Genomic DNA, 18,903 nt, shown 5'->3' with positions numbered 1-18,903 from the left:
TGTTATCAACTTTACCGCCAACTTTTTACGACTTCCGCTAAAAACATTTACTTCCGGTTTTTCGCTAACCGATCAAACAGTTCAGTGTCACTATAAATAGTTTAAGCTACTATCTTGAAAAGCAACCACGCTCTGGTACCATGTTAAAATCATCCAAAATCACTTTTTAGTTTACACATTTATTCAGGCTCATATCGAGCGCCATAACATAAAACCAACATAACAATGCGCATGCTCAATTAGGCAAGACCAAATATACAAAAACATGGAATGACGGTATAAGAAGTATAAGAAACGAATCAATGTTAATAGTTTATCAAATGGCAGCACTAAAGGTTTTTTTTATATAGAGAATGGTGGTAAGAATTAAATGACTGACCTGTAACTCCTCTCTATCACGAGCTAAATGACCAATATATTCATTCTTCTGTGATTCACGTTGTTGTAATAAAGCCCGTTGATGATGATATAGTGAGATATATTCTCCTATTGTATCAGTTTCACCTTGTAACTGTGTTACTAGATGTTCTAACTGATCAGCTTTATCAGTTAATTCAGCTTTATCTTTCATTACTTTAGTGTATTTATCCTATAAATATACAGTTGTTCAAAATTGAAAATTTTATCTGATAAACAGTTAAAGTAATTTCTAATGCCTAATGCCCTAAAGTATTTTGCGAATGAGCTTAGTTTAGTGTTTTGAAAAATGAAAGCACACAAGGCATCAATATATTGTCCCATTTGAACAACTTGACATCTGACTGACTCACACAGCTCCTTTAATGTTATCAAGTCAAGCTTACTAGTGCTTTATTAAAGGGCTTTTAAAGAAATTTTCTGCAATAATTTTAATTAGACAAATGAAAGAAGAAAACACTACTTTGGCTTTACAAGATACTCTTTCTAGCTTTAATTAAAGATTTGATGTAGAAAAAAAAGAGATTTAAAACTTAAGAGAGACCTGTATCATTGTCATAGCTGTTTTTAACTGTTCAAATTCACCTCTCCCTACTCTCTCATTATCATCATCATCTTGTTCTATATAAACATATAATACATTAATCACATGGGTATATTCCTATACTCAAAAATTATGTTATATTACAGACATATACGGTCTTAGTTCTGTACCATGTCCAAAGCTCAATTATGTTTAATGTGCTTTAATGATTACAACAGGTATGCCTGATAGGGGTAACAATAAGAACTAATAATAAAAGATATAAATAAACACATGCAAGGAAAATTCCTATTCAAAATATTGTAGATTCTATATGGGATATGTAAAAAAACATAACAAAGGAGAGATTGCATGGAAAAGAAACTTACTATTTCTAAGAACATCTTCTTGTAAATCAGATATTTTAACACCTAATTTATCTGATAAATCCCTCTGTTCTTTTAAATTAGACATTAATACATTTCTCTCTGATTCTAGTTGTTTTATTGTCATTGATAGAGAATCCAACTGAAATATTGAAAAATGCAAATTATTACTTTACATTTAATGGTGGCAGTTTTTAGTTCATCACAAAGAGCATCTCAATGAATTAGCCATAGTTCTGTTTTATCATTCTTAGTGAGCTATTTTAGATAATAATACTTCAATCAGTTACCTTCATAAGATTCACACATGTAATACATGATATGTACATGATGAACATTCTTTCAGTCGATCCTTCCTTGTCTTTTCTCCATGTGTTGAAATAATGACAAACATAACAAAATAACAGAAGGAAATGGGACCAGATTTCTTACTTACCACTTGATCTCTCTGTGTTTCTGTTTCACCATTTTTATCTTCATTATTATTACTAGGTATTTCAGCAGCTTTTATTAACATCTGTCTCAATTCACTACTCTGTGTTGTTAAAGCATCTACCATATCCTTTATTACAATTATAATAGTGGTTTATATAAATATTTACTGAAAAACACAGATCTGTGTGCAACAGGCTGTGTATGTAGAAGATCCCTTGACTGTTATAAAAATTTTAAGACTGGGCTTATGCAGCTGAACTAAAAAATTCCCTCATTGCACACTGCATAGACTTTCATTATCCCAATTAACAACTCAAAAAAATTGACTCAATTACATGCAGAAGGCAAAAAAAAATATGTTTGAAAGATCTATTAGTAAATTTCATAGATTAACCCTAAAGCATAGGTAAGGTTATGTTTAATTTCATGACATTGAGTACAAATCTTTCTTAACAAAATAATGTTACCTGTGAAGCTCTTAATTCATTTTGTAAAGTATCAACTAATTGAGCTTGTGCTTCATAATGCTGTAATCTATCATTGATCTGTTCTTGTTGAAATTCTTCCCTCCTTAACATTTCCATTTGTTTCTTTAAATCATTTATTTCACTGTCTTTTCTTGATACCTGCAAGATCAAATAAACATTTCGATTTAGAACCTAACTGACAACTTGTGTTTGGTTTTAAGAAAATTAGATCATAATATGTAAACTTTTAGTTTTCAGCAATCTCTTACAGTTCTTTGTTCAAAGTCAAAATACAATGGTTACTAATCCTATACATTTGAATCAGTCAAACTACTAAAAATAGTAATTGTAATACCAATTGTTCTAAAATTTGTAAACTTACTATTTGTTTAATATCTGTTAATTCATCTTCTTGTTGAGCTAATTTACTCTGTATTTCACCATTACTATGTTCACCTGATTGTAACTTAGTTAATAGTTCCATATTATCATTGCTCTGAAAGTATTCACAATATTTTTAAAATTATCTTTCATTTTTTCCGCGATTCAAATAAGTGTATTATTATTCCCCACCACGTATTTGAATCTCCTAAAAAACAATCAGCCAGAAAAATAGATTAATTCTCTTTAAAGACTGACTTAATCCCACTGACTTGAGTTTTTGTAAAAACTTTCTCTTAATCAAAAGAAAAAATGTTGAAATAAACTTAAACTAACCATTTTAACAAAAGTAGATTGTAGTTCAGCAAGTTGATTTTTAAGATCTTTATTTTGTGTTAAAGCTCTACTTAATGCTGTTTTATCACTCTGGATACTCTCTAATAGATGTGCTTTATCACCAGCCTCTTCGCCTAATGTATTCACTGTTGTTTCTAATTCATTAATTCTTTCTTCTTTCTCCTCTAAAAACCTAAAAAAAGTCAATTGTATGGTTCTTCATAGGGAAACAAAGTATTAAATTTAAATAGACATCAAAAAATGTATATCTTATTATCACAAGAAAACTTTTGAAATTTGTATTATTTCACTTGTACATGTATAGCCATCAATAACAAATTGAAGTCCTGTCAATCAGATAAATAAGTAAGCTTGAGATATTCCATCAATAAGCTACACTTGAATTCTTGCATTTCCTCTTTAGAAACAATAACTGTAAAAATATGATAAATAGTGAGCCAGTGATATGCACTGAATACTGTATAATCATGAATTGGATGCCACTTGATGCTTACCTACTCAACTGTGCATTATCTCGTATTTGAGCTTCATGTCTAGTCTTTAAATCTTGTTGTTCAGCTTTTAATTGAGAGATTTCATCTAAAAATTGTGAAACATCAACTTCTACTGGAGCTTGTTGTTGTTGTTCATCAACATTTACTGAAACACAAGCAATTTATTCCTTTTACACAAGATTTATTACTTAAAGGGATTGTAAAGAGGTTGTGTAAATTTTTTGAGTTATGTGAGCCACAGGCGTCTGATTGAGAATTGGAATGATGCAAATTGATACTATCAGTGTCCCCAATAGACATAAATTTTAAGAAAATATCTTTACAATCCCTTTAATACAAATATACTAATAACCATAATGGAAAATAAACTATTCCTATTGACAAGAGCTCATCTTGTGTTCTCAAACTGTATTTCAAATACAAAATTTATGAAATGGAGATCTAGTTTACAATTTCTAAAAATATAAATTCCATTGACTACAGTTAAGACTATTCCCACAAATCTTATTAACAACAGAAACAGTACATCTTATTTCATATAATGATCATACTATAACAATTTTCAGGAGAAAAACTTTATAGTGCTATTATCAGGAATATTAAAAGTTTGTCAGCACTCTGAGAGACACTTACATAATTTCTGTTGTAATTCATGAACAATAGTTTCTAAATCATGTTGTCTTGTTAATAGTTTACTTCTTTCATCAGCTAAACTAGTTACCTGGTGAAGAATAAGAACAGCATCTTAAAGAGCTTTCTAACTGATAGAGATCAGTTTCAGCAGTTCATAGAACTTCAGAAGTAAGTGTCTAGTTATTAAGTTATTAATCTACTCATTGGTAAGAATTACACATGAGAATGCTAAAACACAATGGAAGAGCTGGCAGTTTGACCTTGTAAGAATAAGATGTTATGTACATAGATGGCTCAATTAGATGAATTTACCGGCTGACCAGTTCAGAGTTTTCAATTCATCCCTTGCCTTAGTCAAGATAATTTCAGTGTCTGCATATGAATTAAGAAATCAGTCTAAAATCAATTATATACAGGAGTAATAATAAAATACCTGTTGTTGTTGGTCTTCAGCCTGTCTTTGTATCTGTGTAACATATTGTTGATATTGATCAGATATCTGATCTCTCTCTTCACTCATCTTCTGGAATGTTTCTTCATACTGTAATTATATACACCATATAGTGTTAACAACTATTACTAATAATCATACTTATATCATGGTGAAAGGGTTCAGCATTGCCTGATTTTGACACCTTTGGTAAATCATGTACAAAGTAAATTATACTTGAGACGTTTTTGTGGGCCGATTCGATTTGATAGATTAGCTATTTTGTGCATTTGTGATACAGGAAGTTTAGGCTAATCATTACATTTGTGAGAAAGTTCACATTAACTGATTAGGCCAATCATCCTAACCGCATTTGTAGACCACTGCTAATCTAATCGAAACCAAATCATATCGGCCAACAGAAAACGCCTATAAAGTTCAGCTCTATAAAATACTAGAGAAGGAAAGATTATTATCATAAATGTTGACTTACTTGTTGTATTTTGATTAAGAGATCACCCTTCTCTTGTTGTAATTGTGCTAATATCTGTACAGTTTCTTGTGAATTTTCACTTTCACTAGATAACTATAAATAATCAAGAATGTATATATATTATTATTAAGATGAAAGATATCCATAATACTAAATTATTGTGTAAAATATGTGAAACTCTATGATCTATTCATGTAACACAAGAACAACATTTTGTAATCTTTCATTTTTAGCTGAAGAAAAGAGTGGGGATCCTCAAAGCTAAAATTCAAAAAACTTCTATTAATTCAAATTTACCAATATCAAACATTTACCTGGTGTGCATATAGTTCTGCCATTTCTAGTTTCTTCTTCAGATCTGATACACTTTGATCTAGTCCACTACACTCTGATGTCTGTAATACAATTAACCATTATTTTAGCAAAGTCTTTCACAAATCAAACTTTAAAAAAAAAAAAGATTTCTTTTTCTGTACATGGGTCAATCAAATATCTAGACTATCGAATAACTAAATTCTAACCTTAAATGTGAGTTTTTCTTTTAATTCTGAAACTTGTTGCTGAAATTCTTCTTTTGATTTACTGAAAAAAAGGTCATAAGGCATAAAATTAAAATGGATTTGATCAACTTTCATGCATATACCGTTTGTAAAGAGATTTGACCAGGATATAAATACACCCTTTTTGGGATAACTTACTTTGCTTTGTAAAGTTCTAATTTTAATCTGTCAACCTCTTTAGATGTTTCTCTACTTATCTGAAAAATATAATAAAAATTTCAATAATGTATCAATACATAGACTTTCACATGTTACAATATTTTTAACTCATCTTATTCATCAAATAAAACCGATCATGACCTAGGCCAGTGCTTTCTTGGGAATTCTATTCTCATCTCACTCTAACACTGACCTTCTCATGTTGATGACTTGACTGGGTTGATGAGGAAACATTTTTCTCCAAGTCACTAACTTTCTGTCTTGAAGCTTTTAATCTACCACTGGTTTCTTCTAATTCCTCTGTAAAATAATTGATGCTCAAGATAAACATAAATTATTTATTGATAATGGAGTCAACTTGATGAACAAATGCATCAAAATACTGTAAATAGTGTAAGGGTTTAGTGATTTTCATTCCTAACCATTAGAAGAGTTTATGGACACTTGATAAAGGCATCATTTCAATTCATTTCAACCTAATAAAACTGGTTTACCCAGAAATGCTGTTAAGAATACAATTACTTACGTAATCTTTGTTCTGAGATACGTTGAGATTGACCTAGTTGAGATTGTAATTCAGTTTTTTCAGCTACTAATATACCAATTGTTTGTATATGAACCTGAAATTGATACAATTACTCTTTTTAATCATTGCTAAATAACTGACTGTAATTGATCATTCATATTCTTATGACTTCAATCAAAAACACCAATCAAAAGTCAGTCAAAAAAGAAAATTATATAATTACCTGCAACTGTTCCTTTAAAGTTCCTATTTCCTTTTTATACCTATCATCAAAATTATTTCTTTCTTGGTCCAACTGATTCTGTAGGTTTTGAGAATATGATTTCTGTAAAAGAATATGAAGTTCAATTTTATGGCTATATGAAGTATATATATATTAACTCTATAATTTCAATCTTGGGTTTGTATCATGTTCAACTTGATAGATCGCATGACACATATGATTAGTGCAACTACATGTACACTACCAATGATTTGTAATAAAAGAATTCAGAATAAGAAAGAATAATTACAAGGAATAAAGAGTAAGAAAACTTACTGTTTGTTGTAGTTGACTATTTAACTGTTCATTAGCTTGTGAATGTTTTTCTAACAACGCTGCTAATTCTTGATTTCTTTTCTAAAATTAAAGTTCAATAAAATATTACTCACATAATACTATGTTTTTGACATTAGTTTAGCACAAATTCAAACTAGAAGGAGGATGCCATTATATTCCCTATGTTAGAATATTCTGTTGAGATAATTTACCCACCTCTAGTTCAGCTATACTAGAATTATTATCATCATCACCATTCATATGGGTTTGAGACTACAATAGATACAAACATATTTGGTAAGGACAGAATGAAGTTTAGTATTAAGGAACTGACATCTTCAAAGAATTTAACAGTATAACAGAAATATCTCTTACTTGGGCAATATTCACATAAATCTTAAAGTTTCAAAAATGTCAAATCATACCTCTGCTAAGAGACCATTTATTTGTTGTGATAGTTGATGTAAACTTTCTGTAGAAGCTGTAGTTCTGTAAGAAGATATTAATAATATTATTTGAGGCAAGTTATTGAGATTTAACTATATTTGGAGAATGAATTCATTCATATTGAATGGTATTTTTATCATGTAACATGAAGATTTGTTTTAACATAACTGTGATCCCTACAACATTTATAATGTTTAACCTGTGAGTCTTAAGTTCTGTTCTGTGCTTTAAAAAATTAGATCAAATACCAAAAGTAATAGTAGTAAGTGATTTAAAAGAACATATGACATATAAAGAAAACCATTAAATTATGCCAATATTGTACTAACAATAACTCTTTGAGCTACGGTACTTCAGTTGAAGTCTCCTTACATTTTTGAAACCATTGGGTCAACAAATTGAAATATTATTTCAGATTTAGATTAAATACTGATTTCAAATGCAAATTATATAATGGTTCATAAAAATATATATCAGGCATAATAAACTAGTACTAATCATAAAGTTTAGAGTATTAGTTACAAATCATTCAGTAGTTAGTGATAAAGTTAGTTGTATATCATATACAGACCGAAATAAAGACTATAGGAAAAGATAAAACTAATAACAAGCCACTTGTAATTATGAGTAACTGAACATAAAATAAATTATCTAAAAGCAAATTAATTCATAAACATATATTGATGTACACTAATGAAAAACAAGCTATGTATACAACAGAAGAGAAGAGACTATTACTATATACTTCAAATAAGGGAATGTTGTCAGGAATGTAACTAATAATTTTATTTGACTATATAATAACCTTGTTTGACATATATCAATACAATACCACAACTGTTAATAATTGTCAAAAAAAGTCTGATAATTCTGACAACAGATTCTATGTCACAATTAGTAAAAACATGAACAAAACAAAAAATAAAGAAATAAATGAAATAAAAAGTTATTCTACATATAACGAGACAACTAGCATTTAACATCATTATAAATTCTACCTTGTTGGATCAAACCAATTAAATTGTTTTGTCTCAGAAACAGAATAGCTAAAAGAAAAACATAAGCTTTTTATCAATGACAAAAAAAATATTGACATATAACAATTAACCTAATCAAGACTCAAGTATTGGAGAAAAAACTACCTGTTTTGGTAAAATGTCTAGTTTAACCAATTTTGGGAAAACAATTTCTTACTCTTAGAACCAGTTATATTTCAGAAGATATCTCAGCATGCATATTTTGTAAAAAAGGAAGTTATACAAAGTTTCGTGAAAATGAATTATAGAAAATAGGTGTGCCCATATCTACATTGCACCCAATTTAGAAAAAAATCTATCAAAATTATAATCAGTATAATCAATATTAAGGGTCAAGGCAGATTATTCTATATTTTACTTGCATTTCTTCTTGATTAGCCGAAATGCACTTTTTCGATATGAGTGTTATAGGCCTAAAAGCTAATAGAACATGCAATGAAATTTACAACAAAAAAACCCTTACACCCTTGGTAGAAATCTTATCCAGAATATACATACCTGTTATGCTGATCTTCATAAGCCTGGAGTCTTTCAGGAGGAGAATTCTGTGTTCCGTTTTCAGGTTTGACAGTGTTTTTAGGCTTTATTTCCTACAAGATGTAACAATTTGATATCATACTTTACCATCTACAGGACAAAAATCACTAACAATTTTGTTAGACAAAACTTTAAATTCATTCATACAGAAAGTAGAGGTGTTCTAATGACTTGGAAAAATACAAGTTTGTCTCACATGTCCATAATTAATTCATAATTAGCTTAATTAGAAGAGCAAGCAGAATTCCCATGAGTGAATGGAAAGGTCAAAAAGTCTTTTTTTGTTTATCCAGACTCTACATACATATTTATGATTGGTTAAAACTCTTAACTATATGCAGTAAAGACATAATGATATGATTAAGAATGAATGAGGATTCATTTGAAACCCCAATTAATCAAATAGTTTGCTTATTTTAACACTAAAAATTAAGGAAACCCATCTTTAAGTAATGTGACATGCAAAAGTAATGCTCTTTTGCATTCAAAGGGATCACAACCATGCCTTAAAGATGGAAAATTAATGATTATACAAATGCAGTACCAAAGTTTATGTTTCTTTAATGATTTTGTTGTTGTTTTGTTTCAAATGGAATATTACCTCTTCTGCTTTCAAATTAACACTGGTATCAACCTCCCTATCTTTAATATCTGATGTTTTAGCTTTCTTAGGAGCCGTAGTTTTACTTCCCTTCTGTTGAAACTGTTTCAACTAGAAAATTGAAAAAAAGTGAGAATACAGTATTTAACGAAAATCAAGAAGTTCATTACTTGTCTTTATGAAACACAGTGAGCTCAGAATATAATTTATTCTCTCAGTCTCAGGTGCGAAATACTCAATTACTTTAAATTGCATGTTTGGCCTGACATATCACTGTCACATTTATTTGGCAGATAAATGAAAATATATCTTATAAGTAATGTTCCTTGTGTGCAATAAATAAAAAATGTTAAAGAGCTGAAAGCTCAAAATTGTTTTACAAAACAGTTTGATCTAGGCTATCAGTATCACTGTTTTGGTTAACAGATATTTCTTTGCTCCCACATTCAGAGACTGAATGTAATACTAATATGAGGTAGTGAGAATAATATTGTAAGGTAAAGAGTCATAACATAGGTTATATAGGCCTATGATATAGGCTGGTTATAATAACAAGCATAGCCATAACAGAATGATGTCACTGTCAGAATAACTGAATCCTGAGCCGGCCAGGTGCTCGCTCTTGTAGAACTATTTACTAAAGTATCTGATGCAAAAAAAAATTCGATGGGAATTTGTCAATGACTTGATGTAACCAGGGTGTTCATTCTGCAGATAACTTCTAAGTTGACAAATTACCTTCTTTTTAGCAGCCGCTATCTTTTCCTTTTTAGAGCTGTCTGCCATTTTCGATCCATGACATGCGCACGCACCCTGACACGCAAGCTTCTAGCACCGAGGAAAATAAATAAAAAAAATTAGTTAAAATATCCCTAATTTGAATTGAAAATATAAAGAATAAGGCATTAAGCTAATCTTCTAAACGGTCACACAATTAACTGTATTAAGGGCAAGGGAATTTTAATATTGGTGTATGTAATATGCGGTCTTGACTCCCTATTCGAGGTTTTGTCAAAAGTCGGAACCAATAAAAACCGAAACGTATATATTGTTGGTCGACATATGAGAGAAAATCAAGTAGTTGTCAGTTTTTTTCTGTGGAAAGAAGGAAGACGAAGACGGATCACAAGAGAGAAATATATTATGTTATAGATCCAGTGCCTCAAGTATAGAGATAGCGTTCAGCTAACCGTCTACTATTATAACTATTGTATTTGAGACCCCTGTGTCAATTTAATGACTGATTCATTCTCATTCATTCATTCATTCTATTTTCAGCCTATTTTGGTGAAAAGATTTTGCGATCCATTTTAATCCAATTGTCTGCGGTTCACACCATCCTCCTTTGAAAAAAAAAAATAGGTGAAGTTGATTGGCGAAAAAAACTGTTTTGATTCCCCTTAAAAGATAATATTAATATACGCCTAAAATAGCAAATATTTACTAGTTTTAAAGGGTTACTTATAAATAGTTCATAAATTTGATGCTACATTCTCGTGGTAAAAGCCTGTCATAGCCAATTAGGTACTTACTAGATGTTTAAATATCTCGGACAACAAGTGTTTCTAACCAAGTGAAACAATCATGGCGGCATTTTGAAACTATAATACTGGTAATTGGGTAATTGAATATTTTTAATATTAGCCTACGAGTACGAACTAAGCGTTGGTGGCGATATCCGAAACACGATTTATAGTAAAAGGAGCCATCCCACAGATTGTAATATATATTCAAACTTAAGCTTAAATTCACGAAAAAGACCATTTGAGTCTATTGTAGACAATCTTTATAGATTGAACTTTTAAAGCTACCATGTTTCAATAAGCCAAATACCGAATTATTTTTTTTTTCATTTAAAAACGAGTTTGCTTGTCGGTCTTTCTTTTTCAATGATTGGTTGGTTGGTAGATCACAAGTTAAATTTCATTTCCAGCTACTATCTATGTTGTTGGTAGACAACTACTATTTGTAGTAAGAACAGGATCAATTAGATGGTATAATGGTACTGTTGCCAGTGTGGGTCAGCTTTATTCTTCAAAAATCAATGTGATCAACGTTATTCTTGTTAAAGGTAATTGCATAGTAGTCAGTTTGGTTATGATAACAGGTATTGATTGGAAGACCTGGGAATTGTCTTACCTGGAATTGTCATTTGATTGGTGGTTAGCATTTTCTATAACAAGTATTGTTAAAGATGCTAGAAGTAAATGACATTGTGGACTGCCAAACTTCATTTTTTCTTTTGAAAAATTGATTCCACCTATATCAAATCATGGTAGCTTTAAATTCACAGATGTTGGCAGAATCTACATCAAACAGAGAGATAAAAAAAAAAAGTAATATTAAACTGATACATACAACTAATTATTTAACAGTAATATTTAACTATTTTTGTGATCCATTGTTCCATGTGTAAACCTGGATTAGGACATGGAAATAAAAGTTTAATTCAATTCAAAAATAGTAAGGTTATTCTGTTAAGTATTTTGAGACCTAGATTAATAGTTCTTATCATTATATTTTTTACGCAGATTACTGTCTCATCTGATAAAGAATCACAATGAGTGATCTGTTTACATTCAATACATATGGTCGTCAACCATTAAAAGAACAAGTAACACCACATAAACTATCTCTGTTGGTACTGATACATAAATATCAGTTATTAAGAGGTAAAATACCAGATGAAGACATTGAAGATGTTGTCTACTTTACAGAAAAAGAACAGAGAGATTTTATGCTGACTCTGTTAGAGCTTTTACAGGTACTATGATAACAGAATAGTTCATTTGTGATAAGAAAACTTAACCTTTAGATCCAAAAATTCATTTTAAGATATGTTTATTCTTTATACTGAATTTCGTGACTGCATATTTTTTTTATTTGTATTTTTGTTGTAAAATTTTATATTTATTCAATTTCTATTAAATGCTTTTATTCAAATAATATGAACTAATGGAAAATGGAATAACTCCAGGGTTCTGATATAGAGTTAAAAGAATTAAGAATGAAATTACAAGGAATTATCAAGCCAGCTCTCTTTGATGCATTCTTTGAAAAGTGAGTTTTCAGTGTTACATTCCCACTTAAACTTTTGTAAAATTACAGAAACCTAGAACGGAAATGAAAGGACAACTGCATTTGGTAGTGGTATTGTTAAATTGATGTTTTCATACCTATTTCATTCCTATTTCACTTTATCTTTCTGGAGTTGCAAAATATGGTGTACGTAGTTTTTTTGGGTATCACCAAAGAAAGCTAAAAATGTGCCATTTCTTCTTTTGAATTTGTGATTCCTAATATTAAATGTGTTATTTTTTCAGATTAAAAGAAATACATGATGACGGCCTACCAACTGTTAGAGAATTTTTTAATAGTATTATTAATTTAGTCTTCTCTGATTCTAATGAAACTATTGAAGCTGTCATAAGTAAAAACAGTGTTGTAGGTATGTAAAAACATGAACATGATGTAATATTTCTTTTATATTTTTTTTTAATACTTCTGTTCAAGTTGCATTTGATGGTTGATACACTTTTCACTATTAAGAATAATCAGGAATGTGGTTTTATTGAATAAGGTACTTATTCATTGAACACAAAATTTTATTTTTGCCCTTTTGATCACTATCAACAAACTAAGCACTAATGGTCAAAAAAGAAACCCGAAAATCCAAAACAACATCTTAGAAGAACTATAGCTTTTCTAACTGGTATCTTCACCCATGGAGAGCAATTAATGATTAATAATCAAACACATAAGACCCAAATGACTTAACAAGAAAAAAAATTGTTAAGCAAATGACAAATTGTACTGTTGTATATTTCAGGATTTTTTATAAGAAGAATGTTACTTGCATATAATAAATTATCATTTAGTCAAGTTATAAGATTCTTAGAAAAAAATAAATACTATTATGAGTTATATTTCCCTAATATTGAACCTGAGACTGATCTAGGAAAATCTCTGACAGATTCTGTAATGAGCCTGTCAGGGGCTGGTGCACCACTGACAAAAAGCTGTCTAGCACAGACATTTGAAGGACTACAAATCTCAGAGTAAGTGTCAGTTTTTTTAGAATTTCTTAAGGAGTTGAAGTTAATTGAAATTTTTTTTAGTCATCCGATGGGATGAAAAAGTTGGCACAGTACAGTTTTTGTTTGTCTGTGCTTCAATATGAGCCCTCTATAAATTGGTTTACCTTTGTTCCTGTATTGTTTACATGAAAACGCTTTCTACTGATTGTAGATCATTACTGTGGTCTTTTTTTTTTTTTTCAGCAGTGGTGTTGGTGGTTTTTATTCCCAAAAACAAGCTGAATATTTTATAGCACAACAGGTATGACTATCGATAGACATTACATAATTTTATGCCAATGTGAAGCCATTTCAAATCTCTATCTTATGTATTGATGTGTGATTATTTTTAAGTTTCCTCTTGTTATGGGGATATAACTACACATAAATATTGTGATATTATCAGTCATTGCTTCATACACCATATCTCTATATTACTCTTCTCATGCTGTTCTGTTTGCAATAAGGTAAAAGGTTGAATATAATTTTTGAAATTATTTTACATTGACATTTTTTCTCCTTGATATGTTAACATCTTGAATGTGCATTGATATTTCAGGCCTTGTTGTTACATCAGAATGAAAATAAAGCACTATCACCATCTAAACTACAAGAGAAGATATTAGATATATTAAAATCTAACAAAGATTTAGCTGAGGCAGTAAGTCATAGTCAGATTGTTGAATTGCTTTATAGATGAGTCATAAGATTGAATGTTATTTTCACCTCTCCTCAGGGAATATACCTACTGTGCACACATTCAAACTATTCAACCTTACCTTATTAATTTGATGTGTGACCTTGGCCAGTGCTTGACTTAGGAGTGTTACTAAACTTACACATTCCCAATGCAGCATTTCCTTACCACTTAGTTTAATATGTCTTCTGACTCAGATAAGGGTTTGAAATCATAGAGTGAATATATATTGACTTTCACCGCTTACAACTGAGTGATAAATGATATTTATTTCAGCATTTTCTGAGTTATTTAAATAGTTTACGAGTAAAAGAATATTGTACAGCAGTCCACAATCTATATCATTATTATGATAGAAATAGTAAATTAACAGGCACTGAATCTACCTCCACTTCTAAAGATAAAGAAGAGTTAACCAGGCGCTATGCAGCTTTGAATTTAGCAGCATTACATTTTCGATTTGGTCACCATGGAGAAGCTATGGCATCCTTAATTGAAGCTATACATATAGCTCAAGAAGCTAATGATAATATTTGTTTACAGCATGCCTTGGTAAGTAATCAATTCTATTTCACTGATAGCCTTTTGATACATTGCATATATGGTTTATTTTTGTCAACATTGTTAAATTTTGCAATATATCTAGAATTTGGATTTGGCTTGATGAAGTCTGATGTCTGTGATTCCTGTAATTGCAATGGAATTTTGCAAATAGAAGCCTGTGTCCACATTAGAAATCCTCTTTTTGATTCCCTCAAAGGTTTTGTATGGATATGGATTGGGAGACTAGTTTTGCTCATTTCTATTTTGTAGTCATGGTTACAAAGATTTGGTGAACAAGGTGTAGCTGCTATGTCACATCTAATAGAGAAATCTATTGCTAAAAGTGAAGATTTAGCATTACCTTATTTAACATCATTGGGTGTACAAGTTCTAGCTAGACATAATGCCTTTGTTTTTAATAAACCAGCCAATGTATTTCAATACCTACAATACAGTGATAGTTTAAATTGTGAAAACTTCTTGTCTGGTATGGTACATATAAGTTACACACAGAAAGCTTCTTTATGGCATATATTTGGTAAAAGGTAACTTGTAGATTCTTTATGACAAAGCTTATAAATTTTAACCTCAACTCTTAGTTTTAGAAGCTTGTGAATTGTCCATTAAACAGTGTCTACTTTCTAACAATTTGCATGAAAGGAAGACAGTTGCATTAATATTTTGTAAACCAGCTAATAGAGCTCATAAAACTATTTGTATCATTTTATGAAGCAAAATTTAACATCTGATTCTCTTGCAAGTAACAAAATATAATAACCCATCACACAGAGATATTCTCTCATTGTACAGTGTCTAAATGTAGCTTTATTGTGCTAGTTGAAATTGAACTTTTACACTAATACAGATCCATTATATTTCCAGTGAGCTGTCAACTATGTGTAGTTTATTGGTCTTAAGTTTAGACAATCTAGAAAGTGGCATATCTCATAATACAGAATTGAGTTGTATTGCTTTATGTAATTTAGCTCAGAAACATGCAGAAAGGGTTTGTACCTAGTTATATCTTGAAAGAAATTTTCCTATTATCTTTATAAGACCACTAGATATGATGTTGATTTTCAGAACTTTGTTGGTTTCTGTATGAATTGCTATTAGTATTTATTGAAGATAACTGAAAAATTTAACAATTGTATAACTGTATAAATTAACTTAACACATTGTGGGATTGCGAAACCCAAAAAGGCCTCCTTATTGCACTACTTTGGGTTTTGCTGTCCCAAAATTCCATTAAACATCATGTTATACCCAGACACATTTCTCATTATAGGGTCAGTATCAAATAGCAACAGATTTGTTAAATCATGCTAAATTAAGATTTCCAGTAAATTCTCAATACAGCCATCATTGGATGAATTATGAACAACAAATAACATTTGATAAGATGTTATATAATAGGAAATTTAACCTAGCTGAACAGGCTGTTGTTAATCTTAGAGTTGTTGATGAACAGGAGGCTAAATTAAGGTGAGTACCAATATATTCTATAACTGTACTATGGTTTAAGGGTGTGGGGAGGATTTTGACATTAGTACTTTTTAGAAGAACTAAAAATGATAAAGAAAGACAAGAAAAAGTATCAAAATAGCTCAATTTGACTTGGATATATATCTCTTTTATGGCAAGTGTTGTTAATCTTTTTTTTTATTATAGGCTAGTGGATCTGTCTGAATAATATTTCATGTATGATTAATTGTTTTTGTATTTTAGAAATGCATTATTATTATGTGAGAGAGGTGAAACGACTAGTGCTTATAAACAATTAAATGATTTACTAGAAGCTTGTAATAATCAAACAATAGATGGACAAGATTTACATTTTCAATGTAGGTATGTATCAAAGAAGGAATCTGTGTTCATGAATACATGTTTACTGCTCTGAGTACTCCAATGTTTAGATAGTATCTCTAACTTGGGTACAACAAGTTGGATGAATGAAATACTGAAATGCTTGATTTTCTTAGATTTTGTTTATGAAAAGTTCATGCTTTGCATTTGTAAATAGTTTTAAGAAAAGGGAGAATAGTATTGCATTACTATTACAAATAAGATTTAAAGGACTTTTAGAGACAGAGAACACATATAGCAAAAACACACAGGAATATGTCATACAACACTTTAATTACAGAGCACATTATGTTTCAACACAATTTGCACATATTCTCATTCTTGCAAAAAAAAGATATGAAATTTTTACTATTCTTCTGGAATTAAATATCTGTTTACATTTGAGTTTATTTGAGAAATTAAGATATTATTTATTTTATTTCAGAGTTTTGATGGCAATGTCTCAACTATGTATGAATACAGGAAATCATACCACAGGTTTGAACCATATACTAGACTGTATAACTAAGGCTAAAAGTCATCATATGAGCTATTTTGTAGCCATAGCATCAATACAGTTAGCTTTTATTCAGGTTTGTCTAGTTGTCCTATTTCCTTATAGTCAAAATCATCACCTGATATAGCTCAATGAATTCAGTACCAATTTCACCAGTGTGGATATAGTTCATTCTGCATTTGAATATAACATTTGTCTTTTTTATAATTTGATTAATATTAAAAACTGAAATTAATTTCATCTAATGTGGCTTTCAGATCTTTGGAAACCAGAATGCAAAATCATTTGCTCTCCCGGATCTGGAGATTCAAGGTTCAAACCAAACATAGATAAACAAGCTATATTATTATTAGAGAAGTATATGTTAACAATTCTAACTCATGGTAGTCTATATGATCAAGCTAGAACATTATATTGTTATTGTCGATGTAGAGTAGCTAATATAAACAATAAAATAGAAGATCAGAGAAATTCAGGTAGGTGGCCATTATTTTTTAGCTGGAATTCTATCATTGAGAGACATTGATCATTGATTTGTGCCATTTCAATGTTTAGTTATGAATTCACTTTAATCTAAGTATTTAATCACATGACTATCTCAAAGGTCCTTACATATTTACAGGCAGCTATATGGACGCCATACAACATGGAATTTCAAGGACTACACGCTTATTTCAAAAATATTTTCAAAGAACATCCAATGTATTGCTAAATTTTGTGCCTACATTACTATTACTAATATGAAGGAATAATTTTTTTTTTCAGTATTACTGTCAGGTATATCAATGATGGACACAGTAATAGATCTATTTAAGAGAGTGGAAGCTCAACAGAGAGTTAAAGACTGTATATATTATCAAGCTAGACTGTATAATGATATAGGTAATCTGGCTGAGAGGAATAAATGTGCTTTTCAATTTAAACAATTAGACCAACAATACCCTACATTAAGTAGAATGACAATTAATGCTTTCTGATGTTGGACATTCATAATCATGCCATCTTATAAAATACATGCAGTTTGGATGACATTTTAGAAGTGTTGTTACATCTGGTGGAATACCATTCCTGAATCACCCTTATTTTTGAGAAGAGGCTTTGTTAAGCAGTTTCAGATGAATGTGGTCTTGCTCAGTGAACACTGAAAGGCTATACAGATTATCAGTTAGTTGAAATAAAGTTCTGTGATATCGTTTTCTCTAACCTCATTTGTGACACTGGACTAAAATTATTATGTAAGAAATAAAAGCAGTATGAAATATTGCTAGTATTTTTATTTATGTATATGTACACTATATAATATACAATTATGGTGAGCACCAGGACCTTGATGTTGAGGAAGTGATTCTATTATACAATATATACAAAATTTACTTTTATAATGCCTTAAAACAGTTATCTGGTTTATGAAAAATTATATACAAAGGATCTCTCCAGGAGATCGCTACGACTTTATACCGGTTTTGTTTTTTGGCCAGGTGTCTTTTTGTCTATCCATTTCCATTTTTTCCACCATTTTGAAACCTTAGACTTGCATCTTAAAGGGATAGAGTTCTCTAAATATATTCTTTCTCAGCTGATATAGTTCAATTTCAGCAAGTATTTAGATTCTCACTTCCACTATTTTTTTTAAGTTCAAGACAATTGATATTGACTCTGAAAATGATCTGTTTTCAACACACATTTAAATGAACACACACTTTTAAAGGTTAACTGGCCAACTAATTTCCATCTACTTAATCGTTCAATTTTAAAAGCTACATGAATCAATATATTTTGATTAAAAGTTCCACACATTGCACTG

The 18,903-nt window shown here is 30.1% G+C and overlaps 2 protein-coding genes across 2 annotated transcripts; one reads left to right on the top strand and one right to left on the bottom strand.

The window, feature by feature from the left end:
• Positions 1–316: 316 nt before the first annotated feature.
• LOTGIDRAFT_172469 (hypothetical protein) lies at positions 317–10,207 on the bottom strand (the record flags this gene model as incomplete). The annotated part of the gene is made up of 24 exons (XM_009049354.1): positions 317–589; positions 962–1,038; positions 1,330–1,468; positions 1,763–1,888; positions 2,229–2,387; positions 2,611–2,724; positions 2,946–3,138; positions 3,461–3,605; positions 4,094–4,181; positions 4,527–4,634; positions 5,017–5,109; positions 5,331–5,411; positions 5,538–5,598; positions 5,715–5,773; positions 5,929–6,035; positions 6,262–6,355; positions 6,485–6,586; positions 6,800–6,880; positions 7,016–7,072; positions 7,225–7,288; positions 8,245–8,292; positions 8,782–8,873; positions 9,422–9,532; positions 10,160–10,207. The coding sequence occupies 24 exons, from the start codon at positions 10,205–10,207 to the stop codon at positions 317–319; spliced, it is 2,520 nt and encodes an 839-aa protein (XP_009047602.1).
• A 581-nt stretch (positions 10,208–10,788) lies between these two features.
• LOTGIDRAFT_238189 (hypothetical protein) lies at positions 10,789–18,362 on the top strand. The gene is made up of 16 exons (XM_009049353.1): positions 10,789–11,033; positions 11,355–11,492; positions 11,953–12,185; positions 12,399–12,481; positions 12,745–12,869; positions 13,251–13,479; positions 13,702–13,759; positions 14,057–14,158; positions 14,471–14,746; positions 15,008–15,282; positions 15,620–15,743; positions 16,026–16,222; positions 16,466–16,585; positions 17,028–17,175; positions 17,455–17,575; positions 17,865–18,362. Exons 3-16 carry the CDS (start codon positions 11,982–11,984, stop codon positions 18,074–18,076), a joined length of 2,274 nt encoding a protein of 757 aa, XP_009047601.1. The 5' UTR covers positions 10,789–11,033; positions 11,355–11,492; positions 11,953–11,981; the 3' UTR covers positions 18,077–18,362.
• Positions 18,363–18,903: the final 541 nt, after the last annotated feature.

This window comes from Lottia gigantea, assembly GCF_000327385.1.
Source record: "Lottia gigantea unplaced genomic scaffold LOTGIsca_134, whole genome shotgun sequence".
In the NCBI taxonomy this organism is placed as follows: domain Eukaryota; kingdom Metazoa; phylum Mollusca; class Gastropoda; family Lottiidae; genus Lottia; species Lottia gigantea.
Note: the sequence above shows the minus strand (reverse complement) of the source record. Positions and strands in the feature narration are given on the sequence as shown.